Genomic DNA, 16,241 nt, shown 5'->3' with positions numbered 1-16,241 from the left:
TTCACCAAAACGCATCCTAGAAAAACATACCTTATCTCCATCCATAAATCTTTGTTTTTCTGTAATATTTAGTATTTCCACAGGAACATCAAGTTCAGATCTTGACTCATAAGATATGCTTCCATCATCATTGCTTACAACCCTCCCCTTGCGGCCAGTCATCTGCAAAGTCAAACAATGTTGCTTACAATTAAGGTATCTGAGTATGGTGCAGGAAGTTCAGGACTCCCACTAGAGAAACATGGTGGAGGTGAAAGGGAGAAGGAAGCCAACGTGGACTGTGCATCCTCTCCCCACCAGGAGCCGGGCGGGGGAGATGAAACACTGCGACATAAAGCCTGGTTCTGAAAAGTCCAAATTCAGTGGAGAAAAACCAACATGTGGCAATGACAACAGAGGCTGTGTGACAGGGGCAATAACAGAGATCTGAGTCTTGGGGCTGATACTCAAGACACTAGGGGAAGGAACTCACTTGCTCTAGGATGACAACTAGAGTAGAACAAGGGTTCTCAGATCTCAGAGAGGATGTTAGATAATTTTATGAGGAAACAATATATTATTCATTCTAAAGGGTTTGTAAGTGGCAAAAAAAGAAAATTACCTAGGACAGAGTCAACAGTGTTCAAGTCATATTTACCTCAGCAACATTTTCAGGGCCACCAAGTTCATCAATAAGTTCATCCAGGGTATTAGGAGGGAGGTCTTCAGCTAATTTTTCTAGTTTATCAAGCAGGTCTTTCTTCATCTGTTGGGCCCTTTCCACAGCATCCTGACTTGTTATAAGGCTACTGTTGCTGTTGGTGTTACTGTTAGCTAGATAAAGTACATGTGTTAAAAATCAGTACACAGTTTAAATATTTGTTTTGTTTGAAAGTACATTTCACAGACAAAGCAAACATCCACGTGGTTACCTGGTGCACTGTTAGGAGCAGGTGAAATAACTGGTGTAGAAGAAAAACTAGGTCGTTTTGATCCAAGACCTGATGCTAATAAGGCACTTTGAATAGAATCTGGATCTATACTTTTCCTTTTTTTTTTATCTTTGTTTTTCTTATGATCTTTTCTGATTAACCAGGGATCTGAAAGTTAAGGAAAGACACAAATCATCTATTAACACAAGCACAGAATTTTCAAAGGAAACCACCATTGAGTTTTTTTGTATTGTTGACCGACAACTTGTAAACCACCACCAACTATAGCAGTCCAGTACATCCATACACCATGAGGTAAATGCCATGGTTTGAGGTTAAACATAATTGAACAAAATTGACGTCATGACCTTTCATAAATGAGCTCAACTGCCAGAAAACAGACAAGCTTGGAGCTCCCACAAAGCAAAGATTAGAATCTGTCTGATAATTTTTATAGGAAAAGAAAAGGTTTTAGTACAATATCCCATTTCAAATACACAGAAATAAGGACCCTTTAGTTTATATTTAAAATATTAAAGAACTTACCATCTTCATCATCCTCACTAGACTCATCTCTGAATGGGTTGAAATCATCATCATCTCCAGAACTCATGTTTTTAGAGCTCTCATAGTCACTTTCTTCATTATCAGAGGCATCAGATTCACTTCCACTATCATCAGAACTGCTACCAGTAAGGCCACCTATTTTTCGTGCTTTTTTGGCTTCTCGAGTTATTTCTTCACCTGCCCACAAAACCCAAACAAGAGAGTCAAAATGCACTGTGGTAAAAGTTAGGAAATTATATTTAGTTCATAAGCACAGTTAACCAATTCAAAAGAAAACTACAGAAGAAAAGTATTTGCATAAGTATATAAGAACAAGGAAGAGGGGAAGGCACACCATTCTACTATTCTTGCCTAGAGAATCCCATGGACAGAACCTGGCAGGCTGCAGTCCACAGGGTTGCACAGAGTCAAACATGACTGAATCAACTAAGCAGCAGCAGCAGCAGCATACAAGAACAATGAAAAATTCATGAACAATTATAGCCTTTTGGACTCCTGTAAAAAATCAGGTTATATACAATTATTTTTAGGAGAAATTATGTACATAAGTATTAACTCAAGACAGCCTTCAAACGCACAAGTTTTAAAATTCAGGACAACAAAGATGAAACAATCTCTGGCATTGTCAGAATGTGTGTATCAGGTTGAGAGACAAGGCCTAATAATTACAGGTTTTTAAACTACTTAAATACTTTATGGAATACTACCCCCAAAATCTACAAAACTGCATTTTTAAAAGTTAAACAAGGTGCTAATCTGAATTATCTTACTGGAAATTCATAGACGATATCTAGAGTAAACTAATCAAAACTGAGAAGAACATTAAAAAGGTTCACATACTAACGAAATGGTGAGAAGATAATTTAGAAAAGGGAAACAAGGCCATCCACTGACCACTCTAACAGGTCACTGACTTTAGGTCACAGCATTACTTTTTGTGTCACCAAAATAAAAAATAATGCCAGTTATAATACCCAACCTGCTTTCAGGCATATTAAAAATATAAAGGAAAAAGCATTTCTTGCAACAGATGAAAATTTAAGGTTAAAGTGTCAGGCACTGTATTTAGAACACACAGCATCATGTATGTTCTTATCAGCATTTTAGAGAGAGCCTGAGATGTTAACTTCTAAAAGGCAAAGAGCTTGCTAAGTCACTTAAGTCATGTCCGACTCTGTGAGACCCCGTAGACGGCAGCCCACCAGGCTCCCCTGTCCCTGGGATTCTCCAGGCAAGAACACTGGAGCGGGCTGTCATTTCCTTCTCCAATGCATGAAAAGTGAAAGTGAAGTCGCTCAGTCGTTTCCGACTCTTAGCAACCCCATGGACTGCAGCGTACCAGGCTCCTCCATCCATGGGATTTTCCAGGCAAGAGTACTGGAGTGGGGTGCCACTGCCTTATCCAGGCAAAGAGTTTAGTAAGCACCTAAACACAAATCCAACTTTGCAATTTTTACAAAATGTGTAACAAACATAAATAAGTGTATGCCTAATAATTCAGTAATAAACTAACAAAAGTCTCTTTAAAGAGGACTATATAAACACACGGGCTTCCCAGGTGGCTCAGTGGGTAAAGAATCTGCCTGCAATGCAGGAGACGTGGGTTTGATTCCTGGGTCAGGAAGATGCCCTGGAGGAAGGCATGGCAACCCACTCCAGTATTCCTGCCGGGAGAATCCCCATGGAAAGGGGAGCCTGGCAGGTTACAGTCCATAGGGTTGCAAAGAATGGGACACGACTGAAGAGACTGAGCACGCCTGCATGCACACACATACTCTCACACACCCACACGCACAGCATCAACAACAGAAAGGTCCAGATTTTGGTTCCCCGTTTATCATCCAGTAGTTGTGTGAACCTAAGGATATCGCCTGACCTCTTTCTGTGCCTTAATTTCCTGTTTATTAAAACTGAAAAAATAAAGCCTTTCATATGGATCCCTTGCAGTTAAACAAGACCATGTGTGGGCAGTGCTCAACACAGTGCCTAGCACCAAACTATTAAAGCCCCAATATAAAATGGGGATTACTTGTGCATTCAAAATGACATGGGCCATGGGAATTCCCTGGCGGTCCACTGGTTAGGACTCCGTGCTTTTTGGCCCCAGATTCAATCCCTGGTCAGGGAACTCAGATCCCACAAAGACACGCAGTCAAATAAATAAAAGACACTTCCTTTAAAAACAAACCAAACACTACATGATCCAATTTAAGGAAGGCAGTTCAGTTCAGTCGCTCAGTCATGTCTGAGTCTTTGGGACCCCATGAACCACAGCATGCCAGGCCTCCCTGTCCATCACCATGACTCAAAGTCATCTCCATTGCATCGGTGATGCCATCCAACCATCTCATTCTCTGTTGTCCCCTTCTCCTCCAGCCTTCAATCTTTCCCAGCATCAGGGTCTTTTCAAATAAGTCAGCTCTTCGCATCAGGTGGCCAAAGTATTGGAGTTTCAGTTTCAGCATCAGTCCTTCCAATGAACACCTAGGACTGATCTCCTTTAGGATGGATTGGTTGGATCTCCTTGCAATCCAAGGGACTCTCAAGAGTCTTCTCCAACACCACAGTTCAAAAGCATCAATTCTTCAGCGCTCAGCTTTCTTTATAGTCCAACTCTCACATCCATACATGACCACTGGAAAAACCATAGCCTTGACTAGACGGAACTTTGCTGACAAAGTAATGTGTCTGCTTTTTAATATGCTGTCTAGGTTGGTCATAACGTTCCTTTCAAGGAGTAAGCGTCTTTTGAAGGCAGTACACACCCAAAATACAGCTTGTATCAAAATGCTCAAGTTTATATTATTTCTAGCACCATTTAAAGGAAAGTACTCACCTTTCCGCTTCTTTGTTTTATTTTCCTTACAAGGACTATCTCTTGGTGAACTGCTGTTACTTGGAGCTGTCAAATCAATTCCCAGCAAACTATAAAGCTTTTTTCTGTCCGGAGCAGGAAAGTGTTTTTCAATGAGTGACTGTAACACTCCTCTGTTCATACAAGAGATAAAAAAGTGACAGTCAGTGGCTCAGTATGCAAAATTATTATATATAAAATATTACTGAAAGTATTTGCTTAAAATAAGTACACTTTATTAGCAGCATCTCCAAATTGGATACCACAAGTTGGTTAGCTTCATGTAATTATAAAGCCAGCTTAGGAACTCAGCACCAATGGTTTCTTTTTCAGAAATGCTGCAGCACAGGAGGACTCCATGTGGAAAAACTGAACATAAGGGACTGAGTCAAAAGGTGACTCAGAACAGTTGGACTCTGAATATAAAGGACTTTAACAATCCTTTAACCAATTTATTTCACATGTATTTCCATTTTCAGGTATGTGAAAGAGTTAAAAATAATTAAATCTATGTCTTATTGAAAAACAAAAACAAAAAAATAGTTTATTCAATCTTATAAGACACTGATAATCCAGGTCAGAAGAATTTCAGTATTCTAGGCAAGACTATCCAACTGAAATGTAATGTAAACCAAGCACAACTTTTACACTTTCTAGAAGCTGCATTAGGAGAAGGCAATGACACCCCACTCCAGTACTCTTGCCTGGAAAATCCCATGGACGGAGGAGCCTGGTAGGCTGCAGTCCATGGGATCGCTAAGAGTCGGGCACGACTGAGCAACTTCACTTTCACTTTCCACTTTTATGCATTGGAGAAGGAAATGGCAACCCACTCCGGTATTCTTGCCTGGAGGATTCCAGGGACAGAGGAGCCTAGTGGGCTGCCGTCTATGGGGTCGCACAGAGTCAGACACAACTGAAGCGACGTAGCAAAGAAGCTGCATTAGGGCTTCCCCGATAACCTCAGTTGGTAAAAAATCTGCCTGCAATGCAGGAGACCCCCGTTCGATTACTGGGTCAGGAAGATCTGCTGGAGAAGGGATAGGCTATCCACTCCAGTATTCGTGGGTTCCCTTCTTGGCTCAGCTGGCAAAGAATGTGCCTGCATGCCTGCATTGCTGGAGATCTGGGTTCAATCCCTGGGTTGGGAAGATCCCCTGGAGAACGGAAAGGCTACCCACTCCAGTATTCCGGCCTAGAGAATTCCATGGACTATACAGTCCATGGGGTCACAAAGAGTCGAACAGGACTGAGCGACTTTCACTTTCAGGAGCTACATTAAAAAGTTAGAGAAAACAACCTTGCACTATAAAATGTCACAATGAAATGTTTTACATTCTATTTCCTTAAGTCTTTGAAACTTGGTGCATATTTCATACTTGACAGTCATCTCATATTGGAATAGCCATTTCAACTGCTGCACTAGCCATGTAGTACCTATCATCTCAGAGGCAGTACTAGGCAAGATACAGATTAGCAGGTGCATGCTCTGAATTTAAAGGAGTTTTAAATTATGTCTTAAAAGGAGCCACTTGAATGTATCCCCTAAGGCAAAAGATATCATGGTGGCAAAAGTTATTTTACTAGTTTTACTCCCAGAGTTGGAATTGTTTGGTTACACAAAGCAAAAAGTAACGTCTAAAGCCTTTCTTAAAATTCTTTTGACTTTTCAAGAATTATCTGCAATGCTGACATGAAAGCATAATAAACTGGGACAAACGAAACCATTATTATACAGCTTTGCATATTTGTGCTTTCAAATACACAAAGCAAAGACAAAACTGAAACTTAAACCAAGCTGTCAGAATTCCAAGATGTACAAAACAGAAATCAAGCTCTTCATCAGTCCAAATACTGGACATACAATGTTAAAATACTTAACATTTCAGTATTTCTATGTTACTGTTTTTCAATAGATATATTGCTACGGATACACAGGATTATGAAAACTCAGATCAGAAAAACTTAAATTTAAAAGGCAAAAATTTTGTCTCCAGGAAATGCTAACATTTAAACTAATCTTAGTAAAGACTCAAAACTATAAACATTACTTGGCAGTTGAAACAAAATCATTCAATTCTCCCCCGCCCTCTTCCAAGGCTTCTAATGTTCTAGCTTCTCCCGTAGACTGCAGACCAATTACAACACACTGGAGGAAAAAAAAGAATGTTATTAATTATAAATAAAAATATGTATGTGGTTTCTTACAACATACTTTACACATTTAGTTTTAAAAAAAGATTGCAAGGCTTCCCTGGTAGCTCAGTGCTAAAGAATCCACTTGACAATGTAGCAGACATTGGTTCTATCCCTGATCCGGGAGAATTCCACATGCCACAGAGCAACTAAGCCCTTGAGCCACAACTACTGAAACCCACATGCCCTAGAGTCCACGCTCCATAACAAAAGAAGTCACGGCAGTGAGAAGCCCAAGCACTGCAATCAGAGAAAAGCCCATGCAGCAACACACACACAGCATGGTCAAAAATAAATAAATTAAAAAAGATTTCAAACAAGAATTACCCATTTTGTACACGTGTACCAATGTCTTTATTTTGCATATTTGAAATGCGCTATATGTAAAACACTTAGCCAGGTGATAGATAGTATTACAGCAGTGAACACTACTGAAGGCCCTGCTCCAGTTTTTTGTGCTTTAAGTAGATATATATTCACCAAAAACGAAAAACCTTTGCAGTATTACATATCCATGATATCAGTGGTTACATCTATGGACAGCCAAGTTATAGTGATGTTTGTTTGTTTATACCACCTTTTTGAGCTATCCAAATTCTTTATAAATACATATTGCTTTTATTGTCATAAAAATGTATTTTTTAAAGTCTCACTGTTAATACTCTTACAACTATCCTTTAGAAACAAAGGCTTTTATAAGTAGAAAACCTCAACACCCAAAAGACTAAAACACAAAACCAAAGACACATCTGTTAATGCATTCTCCAACTTACTTTTCCATTCTTGATTTCTTCTCGAGCTAGTTGCACAACTCTTTTAACTTTGGACGCTATGCACAAGTATTTGAAAAATCTCTGGTGAGCAGACCAGAACTGACCCCACATGGATTTCTTCATTCTCTGCTCAGCATCAATCAGATCTGCAGCTTGCTGAAACCGCTCTCGAGCAATGACCCACTGAAGGCACACAATCAACAGATATTTCAATCTTCGAGTGTGAATTACTTCAATATGACTAATTCAATAAAAGAATGTGTAAGACACCATTTAACATTAATTCAATGAAGCATTTTCAGTAACCTGGGAACCTCTAAACAAATGTTTTTTAGGACACTCACACAGAGCTGTCTCAAAATTCCTATTAACTAATACAGTAATTTTAGGAAACAGTTATGTTGATTTTTAAAGCTACGCATGCTCTGCTATAAATGGTTATTTAAGTTACTGTAACAGAGAAAACTGGGAAAATAAGGATCCAGTAATTTATCTTGTTATTTTACGGCAGAAATATACTGTGAGCTGACAGACATTACACTGGACAAAACTAACAAAAACATCATTGGGTACATTAAAAATACTAGGAGTTAAGGAAAAAAGGCTTACCAGTTTGACTGCTTTGTTATACATTTTAACATAGCTCTGAGAAAGAAGAACTTCCTCAATTTTGAAGGTCACTCCAGTAAAGCTCAGCTGTCGAGCAATGTACATTCCTCTAAGCTTCATATCCATAGCAACTATTTCCATGGCACCAACACCTCTGAATAAAATTAACACACACAGTAACTATCATTAAATATAGTAGAGCTTTAACATACATGGAAGAGATTTTAGCAAAATACCTCTTTTAGATTGCTACTGAGAACAAATAATGTACACTGTAAATTCCATTACCTCCGTTCTACTGCCTGAATAAAGTCACTGAATTCTCTAAATGGAGTTCCCTCACCCCATATTCCAAGACGGTTCATATAGGCCATATTTCGTGGTTCAGAAGCACCTGAAAAACCCCCAAACAAAACATATTACAGCTGAAAAAGTAACATGTAAAAAGATACCTTTATCTTTTAAATAAATACTCACCAGTGGCACTAGCATAGACAACTCTAGCTTTTGGCAATTTGTTCTGAAGTTCTAAAACTGCTAAGCCTGTCTTGGTTGGCTTTGAAGAACCAACAGGACATAAGTTTTTTGCTTTATGACATTCATCAAAAACTATCTGTAAAGAATAAATTAAGGAATATGTCACTTTAGTACCAAGTGTCTCTAATCTCAGAAAGACTTAACTTTTATTTCCCTAAGGCCTGGGGAAACATGCAAGAGTCCTAAAGAGTAAACAAACAAACAAACAACAGAAAAACAACTCTGGAGTGAAAATAAATCAGGATTATCATGGGGAGGGATGCTGTTGGTAACAAGCCCCTGCACATGAACTTTTTGTTTTTTTTTTACTAACACCCATACACCTATCATCTGGTTTCATCAAACCTTAACATTTTACTGTTATCTGCTGCAGACTGTTTCCTTTTTTAAAGTTACAAATATAAATAAAGCCCTCTATGTGATTCTTCTCCTTGATTTCTGCCCCTGTGCTAGCCACAGAAGCATTCACTGAATTTGGCACTAATCTTAACTAGATATTTAAATCTTTTTCTAGATACAAAAAAAAAGTTACTACTGTGGAAAATGAAGACTGCTTAAATCAAATGGGGAGTTGGTGAGGGCCTGTGGTTTTTCTTTTTGATTAACTGCTGTTATACTGTCCTTCAGGTGGCTGAAAGGAATTTTGTAACTTCTTCAGACATCACTAGGTGCCAAAGCTCTCACAGGACAACTTTGATGCTGTATGAATTCTGCCATTTTGCCAGCACTGATACAGTTCTTGGGTCCACCACTCCATTAGAACCATTGGCTCCAATCATATTAATCTATTACAAATCTTACAAAGCTGGGTGCTTCTGGGTATTTAGGTCCACATTCTATTTTAAGGCTGCATATTCAGCATGTCCCGTACCTATTAACATTTTCCTAAAGCAGGAACTAAACAGTGGCCTCATATATGACAGCTACAAAACAGAATCAACTGACTCCCTTGCAAGCTATGTAATCATTAAAGCTCTCATTCCAGCAGTCTTTTTACTTAACTTCAGAATTCCCATATACTACATTAACTTTCATGTCATTAAAAAATATAAAATTTGTTGGAAAGGATACCACTCCATCGAAGTCATCACCGCACCAATGCAGAAGTTGTTTTAACCTCGTTTTATATTTACCGCCAGACTGACTTTCACCAATAAGGGAAGAATAGGTAGCAAAAATAACACCCTTCTTCACACTCCCATTATGTTTGGAAGAAATTTTTCCATATTTAAACTGAAAAAGAAAAGGGAAGAACTTAATACACTTCTGTCTCTCAAATATTTATCCCACCCAAATCTATACAGCAGGGAAATGATGGTACCATGATGGGCTTTAGGAAAGTCAAAGGACCTCTTAATCATACACAAAATTTCTCACACACAAGTACATACATACATACACACGCATGTGTGGATGTATATAAAATTATAAGGATCCAGTTTTCAAAGTCTATCCTCAAAAAACATTACAAACCAAACTCTCCCCAAGAAAAAGGCACAATATTCATTCTACCAATATTTACTATGTATTTTCTATATGCAAAGCACTGTAATTAAGATCTGAGGGATATATAAGAACTATGATCCATAGTCACTGCAGCCCTCCTCAATTATACTGACTCAGAAATTAAAAATATTGCTAGATGCCCATTACATGTTTTAGTTTTGAACTGTTGGTAATTATCTAAGACATAATACTTTTACCTACCAACCCATTCAGTAAATCTCATCCTCAAAAAAGTCACGATGGGCAGAGCAACACTGAAGCAACTTAGGACTAGTCTGTACATTTACTCACTTAGGACTAGATGTACATTTACTCACTGTCAAAGGCCTGCAGAGAAGTGCCTGCAGGAATTAGGTTTGTTAGCCTAGGCAAACTAGGCTCCAGGAATTGGTGCCTAGTAGGAGGCCAATAAAAACTTGCTAAATGAACATTAAACTGTGCTTCTAGAAAGTGCAACTTTTCTTCCAAATGACAGAACTGTTTTAACATTAACACAGGTACAGGTATACAAGTTCACTGAATATACAAATATCTAAACCAGTCTCCAAACCACAATTCATGATGCAACGGACATACTATACTACCTGTCCATACAGCTCTATTACACTGCACTCTTATACTCAGTGTATTAGTTTCATCCATAAATAGTAGTTTTATAAGCAGAAACAATAAATGAAAAAAAAACCCTGAAGATTGAGAGAATACACTCCATAAAGAGAGAGAATGCCTTTCTTACTTGCCACTACATAACCCTACCTGGCACATTATCTAAACCAAAAATCAACAGATGTGGCTAGCACTCACTATACTTCTTGTGAAATAACTCATTTAATCCTCTTAACAACCCTACAAAGTGGAAACTATCATTCTTGTCTCACAGATATTTACTGAATGACCAACTGAATAGAAGACTTTCATACCTTATTCAATGAATGGACCAAAATGTTTTTTGCTCCAATATCCCTCAAATCTCTTTCGGCATCATACTTTAAATCATTTGAAACACTGAACCTATAAAAAAGAAAGGGAAAAGAAAAATACACAAATTAAATGCAAATCCTATCATTCTAGCAGTATTCAGGAATAAATAAAATCAGGCCTTGACACTTCTAAAAAATACATCTACTCATTAAGACCCATCCCCATATGCTGGTCATTTGCAAATGAAAGTTCCCACAGACAGTCTTGAGCACTTACCATAAAGCCCTTTTTCTACTTAACAAATAATTTTCATAGATGATTCCTGCTATTGTCCTTCCTTTTCCTACACCAGCACCATCGCCTATTAAGAAGCCAGCACGATCTCCATTAGGTAGGAACGTTTCATGTTGCTGAAAATGAAAATGCTGATAATTAATCTATTCCTTTAGATATTTTGGTGATCGGTTTCTCATATTATTTTAGCAATATATTAACATTGTCTATTTTTATACAAATGACATACAGTTAGCTTAGTGTGGAAACTATATTTACTATACAGGAATACTCTGTTTCATTTTGCTGCATGCACTGTTAACTGCACTTCTGGGAAACAGCATTTTTTTTTTTTTAAACGAATTGACAGAAATGCTGTATCAAGCAATTTTATTGGTGCCATTTTTCCAAAAGCATTTGTTCACTTCATGTCTGTATTACATTTTGGTAATTCTCATAATACTTCAAACTTTTTTTATTATTATTATGTTTGTTACTATGATCTGTGATGAGTGATCTTTGATGTTACTACTGTAATTGTTTCAGGGTGCCATGAACTTTGCCCATAATTAATAAACATTGTGTGTACTGTGACTGCTTCACTCACTGACCATTTCCCCCATCTCTTTCTCTTTTGGCCTAATTCCTGAGACACAACAGTATTGAAATTAGACCAATTAATAACACTACTTAATGGATTCTTTAAGCATTCAAGTAGAAGGAAGGGCTACCACGTCTCTCACTTTAAATCAACAGCTAGAAATGATTATTTTAAGGCCAGGCTGCAGGGCATGTGGAATCTTCGTTCTTTGATCAGGGATGGAACCCACAGCCTGTGTATTGGGAGTACAGAGATTTAACCACTGGGCAGCCAGGGATCTTCCCTAGAAATGATTATAACGTAAGGAAGGCGTGTTGAAAGCCACAATAGGCTGAACACTAGGACTCTTGCTCCAAACAGCCAAGTTGTGAAAAGAAAAAGGTCTTAAAGGAAACTAAAAGTGCTACTTCAGTGAACAAACAATAAGAAAGAAAACCAGCCTTATTACTGATATTAAACTTTTAGTGGTTGAGATAGAAAACCAAACCAGCCATAACATTCCCTTCAGCCAAAGCCTCACCCAGAGCAGGGCCTGGATTCTCTCTTTAATTCTATGAAGACAGACAGGTGAGAGCTGCAGAAGAAGCTAGTAGAGGCTGGATCATGAGGTTTAAGGAGTCTTCTCCGTAACATAAGCACAAGGAGAAACAGCAAGTGCTGATGTAGAAGCTAAATCAAGTTATCCAGAAGATAATAGGGTAAAAGTGGCAACATTAAACAACAGATTTCCAATGCAGATGAAATAGCCTTCTATTTGAAGAAGATGCCATCTAGGGTATTCACAGCTTAAGAGAAGTCAATGCCTGGCTTCAAAGCTTCAGAGGACAGGCTGACTTATGAGGGGTTAATGTAGCTGGTGACCTGAAGCTGAAGCCAATGCTCATTTACCATTCCAAAAATCCTAGGGCCCTTAAGAATTATGCTCAATCTATGTTGCCTGTGGTCTACAAATGGAACAACAGAGCAGTACATCTGTTTACGACATGGTTTACTGAATATACGAAAGCCACTGTTGAGACCTACTACTGCTCAGAATAAAAGATTCCTTTCAAATACTGCTCACTGATGATGTACCCAAGAGCTCCGATGGAGACACACAATGATACCAATGTCACTTTCATGCCCACTTTATAACACAACAGCCATTCTATAATCCAGGAACCCAAGAGTAATTTCAACTTTCAAGTCTTACTCGTTAAGAAACACATTTTGTAAGGCTGTAACTGCCAGAAATAGTGACTCTTCTAATGGATCTAGACAAAGTCAATTGAAAACTTCCTGAAAAAGGAATCACCATTCTAGATGCCAGTAAGAACATTCGTGATTCATGGGAAGAGGTCAAACTATCAACATTAACAGGAGTTTGGAAGATGACCCCAATCCTCATGGATGACTTTGAGGAGTTCAAGACTTCAGTGGAGAAAGATTCTTGACATGGAATCTACTCCTGATGAAAATGCTGTGAAGATTGTTGAAATGACAACAAAGGATCTAGACTATCACGTAAACTTAGTTGATAAAGCGTGGCACAGTTTGAGGACTGACTCCAATTCTGAAAGAAGTTCCAGTGTGGGTAAAATGTCATCAAATGGAACTGCATGCTACTGAGAAATGATTAGTGAAAAGAAGAGGGAATCAATGAAGCAAACCTCATTGCAATCTCATTTTAAAAACCTGCCATAGCCACTCCAACCTTCAGCAGCGACCATTCTGATCAGTCAGCAGCCATTAACACCAACACTAAGACCTTGCACTACCAAAAAGATTACAATTTGCTGAAGGCCCAAGTGATGATTAGCATTTTTTAGCATTATTTCTAAATTAAGGTATATACATTTTTGGGGGGGGACATAATGCTATTGTTATCTTCTCCACTGCCTATTGGAGAAGGCAATGGCACCCCACTCCAGTACTCTTGCCTGGAAAATCCCATGGACGGAGGAGCCTGGTAGGCTTCAGTCCATGGGGTCGGGAAGAGTCAGACATGACTGAGCGACTTCACTTTTACGTTTCACTTTCATGCACTGGAACTTTTCACTTTCATGCACTGGAGAAGGAAATGGCAACCCACTCCAGTGTTCTTGCCTGGAGAATCCCAGGGATGGCAGAGCCTGGTGGGCTGCCGTCTATGGGGTCGCACAGAGTCGGACACGACTGAAGAGACTTAGCAGCAATGCTACTGTACACTTAGCAGACATCATAGTGTAAACACTAACTTTTACATGCACTGGGAGACAAAAAAGTTCATGTGACTCGTTTTATACAATGTTTGCTGTACTTCGGTGGTCTGGAACCAAATCTGCCCTATCTTCAAGGTCTGACTTTGTTTTTTTCCCTTGCTACCCTCGCGTGCAGCAGGTAACTAAGCTAACAAACTGGTGAGCATTCTTCCATAATTTTTCAATGACTATACAATCAAATACAAACCTTTTTATAACACATAAATATAGTGGATGGTTGCATATTTATTTTACAAAAATGGAGTATATCAGAAATCCTCTCAAAGACAACTGGCGTAAGATAAAAGCTAGTACAACACCCATATGGTAATACCAAAGTTTATTCAATCACTCCCCAAGGGTGTGAGCTTTCAAATCTATTCTAGCTTTCAGTCTTTAGGGGAAAAAAGCTGCAACAAATAGCCTGATACATATGTTCTTATCTAATAGTTCCATGAAACAGACTCCCAGTTCCAGTAACGGAACTGTTAGGTCAAAGAATATACACATTTTTAATTTTAATACATGTTCCCAGTGAGCCCCAGAAAGGCTATGACAATTTATCATTTCCACTATAAATGCAGTCACCAAATCCATGCTATCCTTTTCATTTCATAAAACTATCTGTTTCATAAATCCTATCCATTTCATAAAACTAAAAAAAATCACATTCACAAGTTTTTCATTCAAGGAAAACTTTTAATTAAAACTAGTATATATTGTGAACTAAGATTAAAGATAAAAACTGTACCTAGTTAAAAAATATTATGGCTTACCTGGGCTGCATAAGTAATTGCTTCAAGCTGTAATGCTGATAACCAGCCATTATCAATGGTTTCTTCAGAAATAGATGTCTTGTACCAAACATCAGGAGGAGTAACACTGGATAAAGAACTAGTCTCAACTACGGCATCTGGGTGACGTAGGCCAATTTTTACTAAACAAAGGTTTAAAAATACTTCATTTTAATTATTCTGAGTAATAACACTTCCACTCTTATCATAAAATATTATAGCATTTCTCCTGTGACAGAGAAATGTAAGTAACTATACACCCTGGGATCCTATATAAAGTCACCGAATGATGTAAAGTACTGTTAAATTTAACTAACGTGATCTAATTACCAACTACCTATGGTTTAAACAGAGACTCATGAGGGTTGGAGGAGGCTCAACAGGGAGGGGATTCATAGACATGGCTGATTTGGGCTTCCCTGGTGGCTCACACAGTAAAGCAACCACCTGCGATGCAGGAGACCTGGGTTCGATCCCTGGGTTGGGAAGATCCCCTGGAGGAGGAAATGGCAACCCACTCCAGTATTCTTGCCTGGAGAATCCCCATGGACAGAGGGGCCTGGTGGGCTACAGTCCATACAGTTGCAAAGAATCGGAGATGACTGAGTGATTAAGCATAGCATGGCTGATTCATGTTATACGGCAGAAACCAACACAACATTGTAAAGTAATTATCCTCCAGTTAAAATGAGAGTAAAATAAATAAATTTACAGAAAGAGACTTGCTGATTAAAAAGATCTAGGAAAATACAATCTCAATTCATACCACGAGGTTCTCCGCTGTTAGCACACTCCTAGGTTACGTTCATTTTAAATGATCTACAAAGTAGGGAACTAGAATCCATATACAGTTAGTAAACAGATTTTTAGTTTAAGTGGTCTTATTAGTGACTTTTTATAGAAACCCAGAGTGTATGAGAAACAAATTCTAGCCATACATTTTCCCATTACCCTCAGAAAATGAAAACGTGAAAAAATTTATATATAAACTAAAAATTACTAATTTTCAACTTAATATACTGGCCACTTAAAAAAAAAAAACAACAAAAACTGAATCACAGTCCTTGTGGGGAAAAGAGGAAGAAATGGTGTTAATTTAAGCCACTGAATTCAAATAGCACATTTTATTTTAAGATTCCCATGCTTTTATAGCTTGTTTTAGATAAGCTGTATAAACTATAATGCTAAGATATATGTTTACATCTCTGTAATTTACTCTGATTTTATAATCACCACTGATATGAGCAAAATTAACTTGAAAGGAAAAAGCTTTTTTACTCTTGGTTTTAAAAGACTTCATTCCAAAACAAAGTTCTAAATTTGTGTAGGAAAATTAAAACTCACAGTAGAATTTTCATGTAGCTATTTTAAAACATATTCATACACAGCTCATACTTATCAAATCCTGAGGTACCAACATGGACAGATCCTAATAGGTAACAATGTGCGGGGAAAAGTTTTTAAGTTTAAAAGGAACCCA

At 38.1% G+C, this 16,241-nt stretch overlaps 1 protein-coding gene across 4 annotated transcripts in view; it reads right to left on the bottom strand.

Moving 5' to 3' along the window:
- Window positions 1–16,241, bottom strand: part of SBNO1 (strawberry notch homolog 1) — a 57,191-nt gene that overhangs the window by 22,037 nt on the left and 18,913 nt on the right. For all 4 annotated transcript variants that reach the window (XM_055550663.1, XM_055550664.1, XM_055550666.1 and 1 more), the window contains 14 exons: window positions 14,744–14,904; window positions 11,151–11,284; window positions 10,874–10,964; window positions 9,519–9,680; window positions 8,388–8,523; window positions 8,199–8,304; window positions 7,911–8,064; window positions 7,302–7,484; window positions 6,384–6,481; window positions 4,315–4,466; window positions 1,458–1,655; window positions 912–1,079; window positions 638–813; window positions 31–162 (listed from right to left, as the gene is read on the bottom strand). In XM_055550663.1, the coding sequence (XP_055406638.1) occupies window positions 31–162; window positions 638–813; window positions 912–1,079; window positions 1,458–1,655; window positions 4,315–4,466; window positions 6,384–6,481; window positions 7,302–7,484; window positions 7,911–8,064; window positions 8,199–8,304; window positions 8,388–8,523; window positions 9,519–9,680; window positions 10,874–10,964; window positions 11,151–11,284; window positions 14,744–14,904 (2,051 nt within the window). The remainder of the gene's footprint in view (window positions 1–30; window positions 163–637; window positions 814–911; window positions 1,080–1,457; window positions 1,656–4,314; window positions 4,467–6,383; window positions 6,482–7,301; window positions 7,485–7,910; window positions 8,065–8,198; window positions 8,305–8,387; window positions 8,524–9,518; window positions 9,681–10,873; window positions 10,965–11,150; window positions 11,285–14,743; window positions 14,905–16,241) is intronic.

The sequence above is a fragment of the Bubalus kerabau genome, chromosome 16, assembly GCF_029407905.1.
Source record: "Bubalus kerabau isolate K-KA32 ecotype Philippines breed swamp buffalo chromosome 16, PCC_UOA_SB_1v2, whole genome shotgun sequence".
Taxonomy (NCBI): Eukaryota; Metazoa; Chordata; class Mammalia; order Artiodactyla; family Bovidae; genus Bubalus; species Bubalus kerabau.
This window is presented reverse-complemented; position numbering and strand designations above follow the sequence as displayed.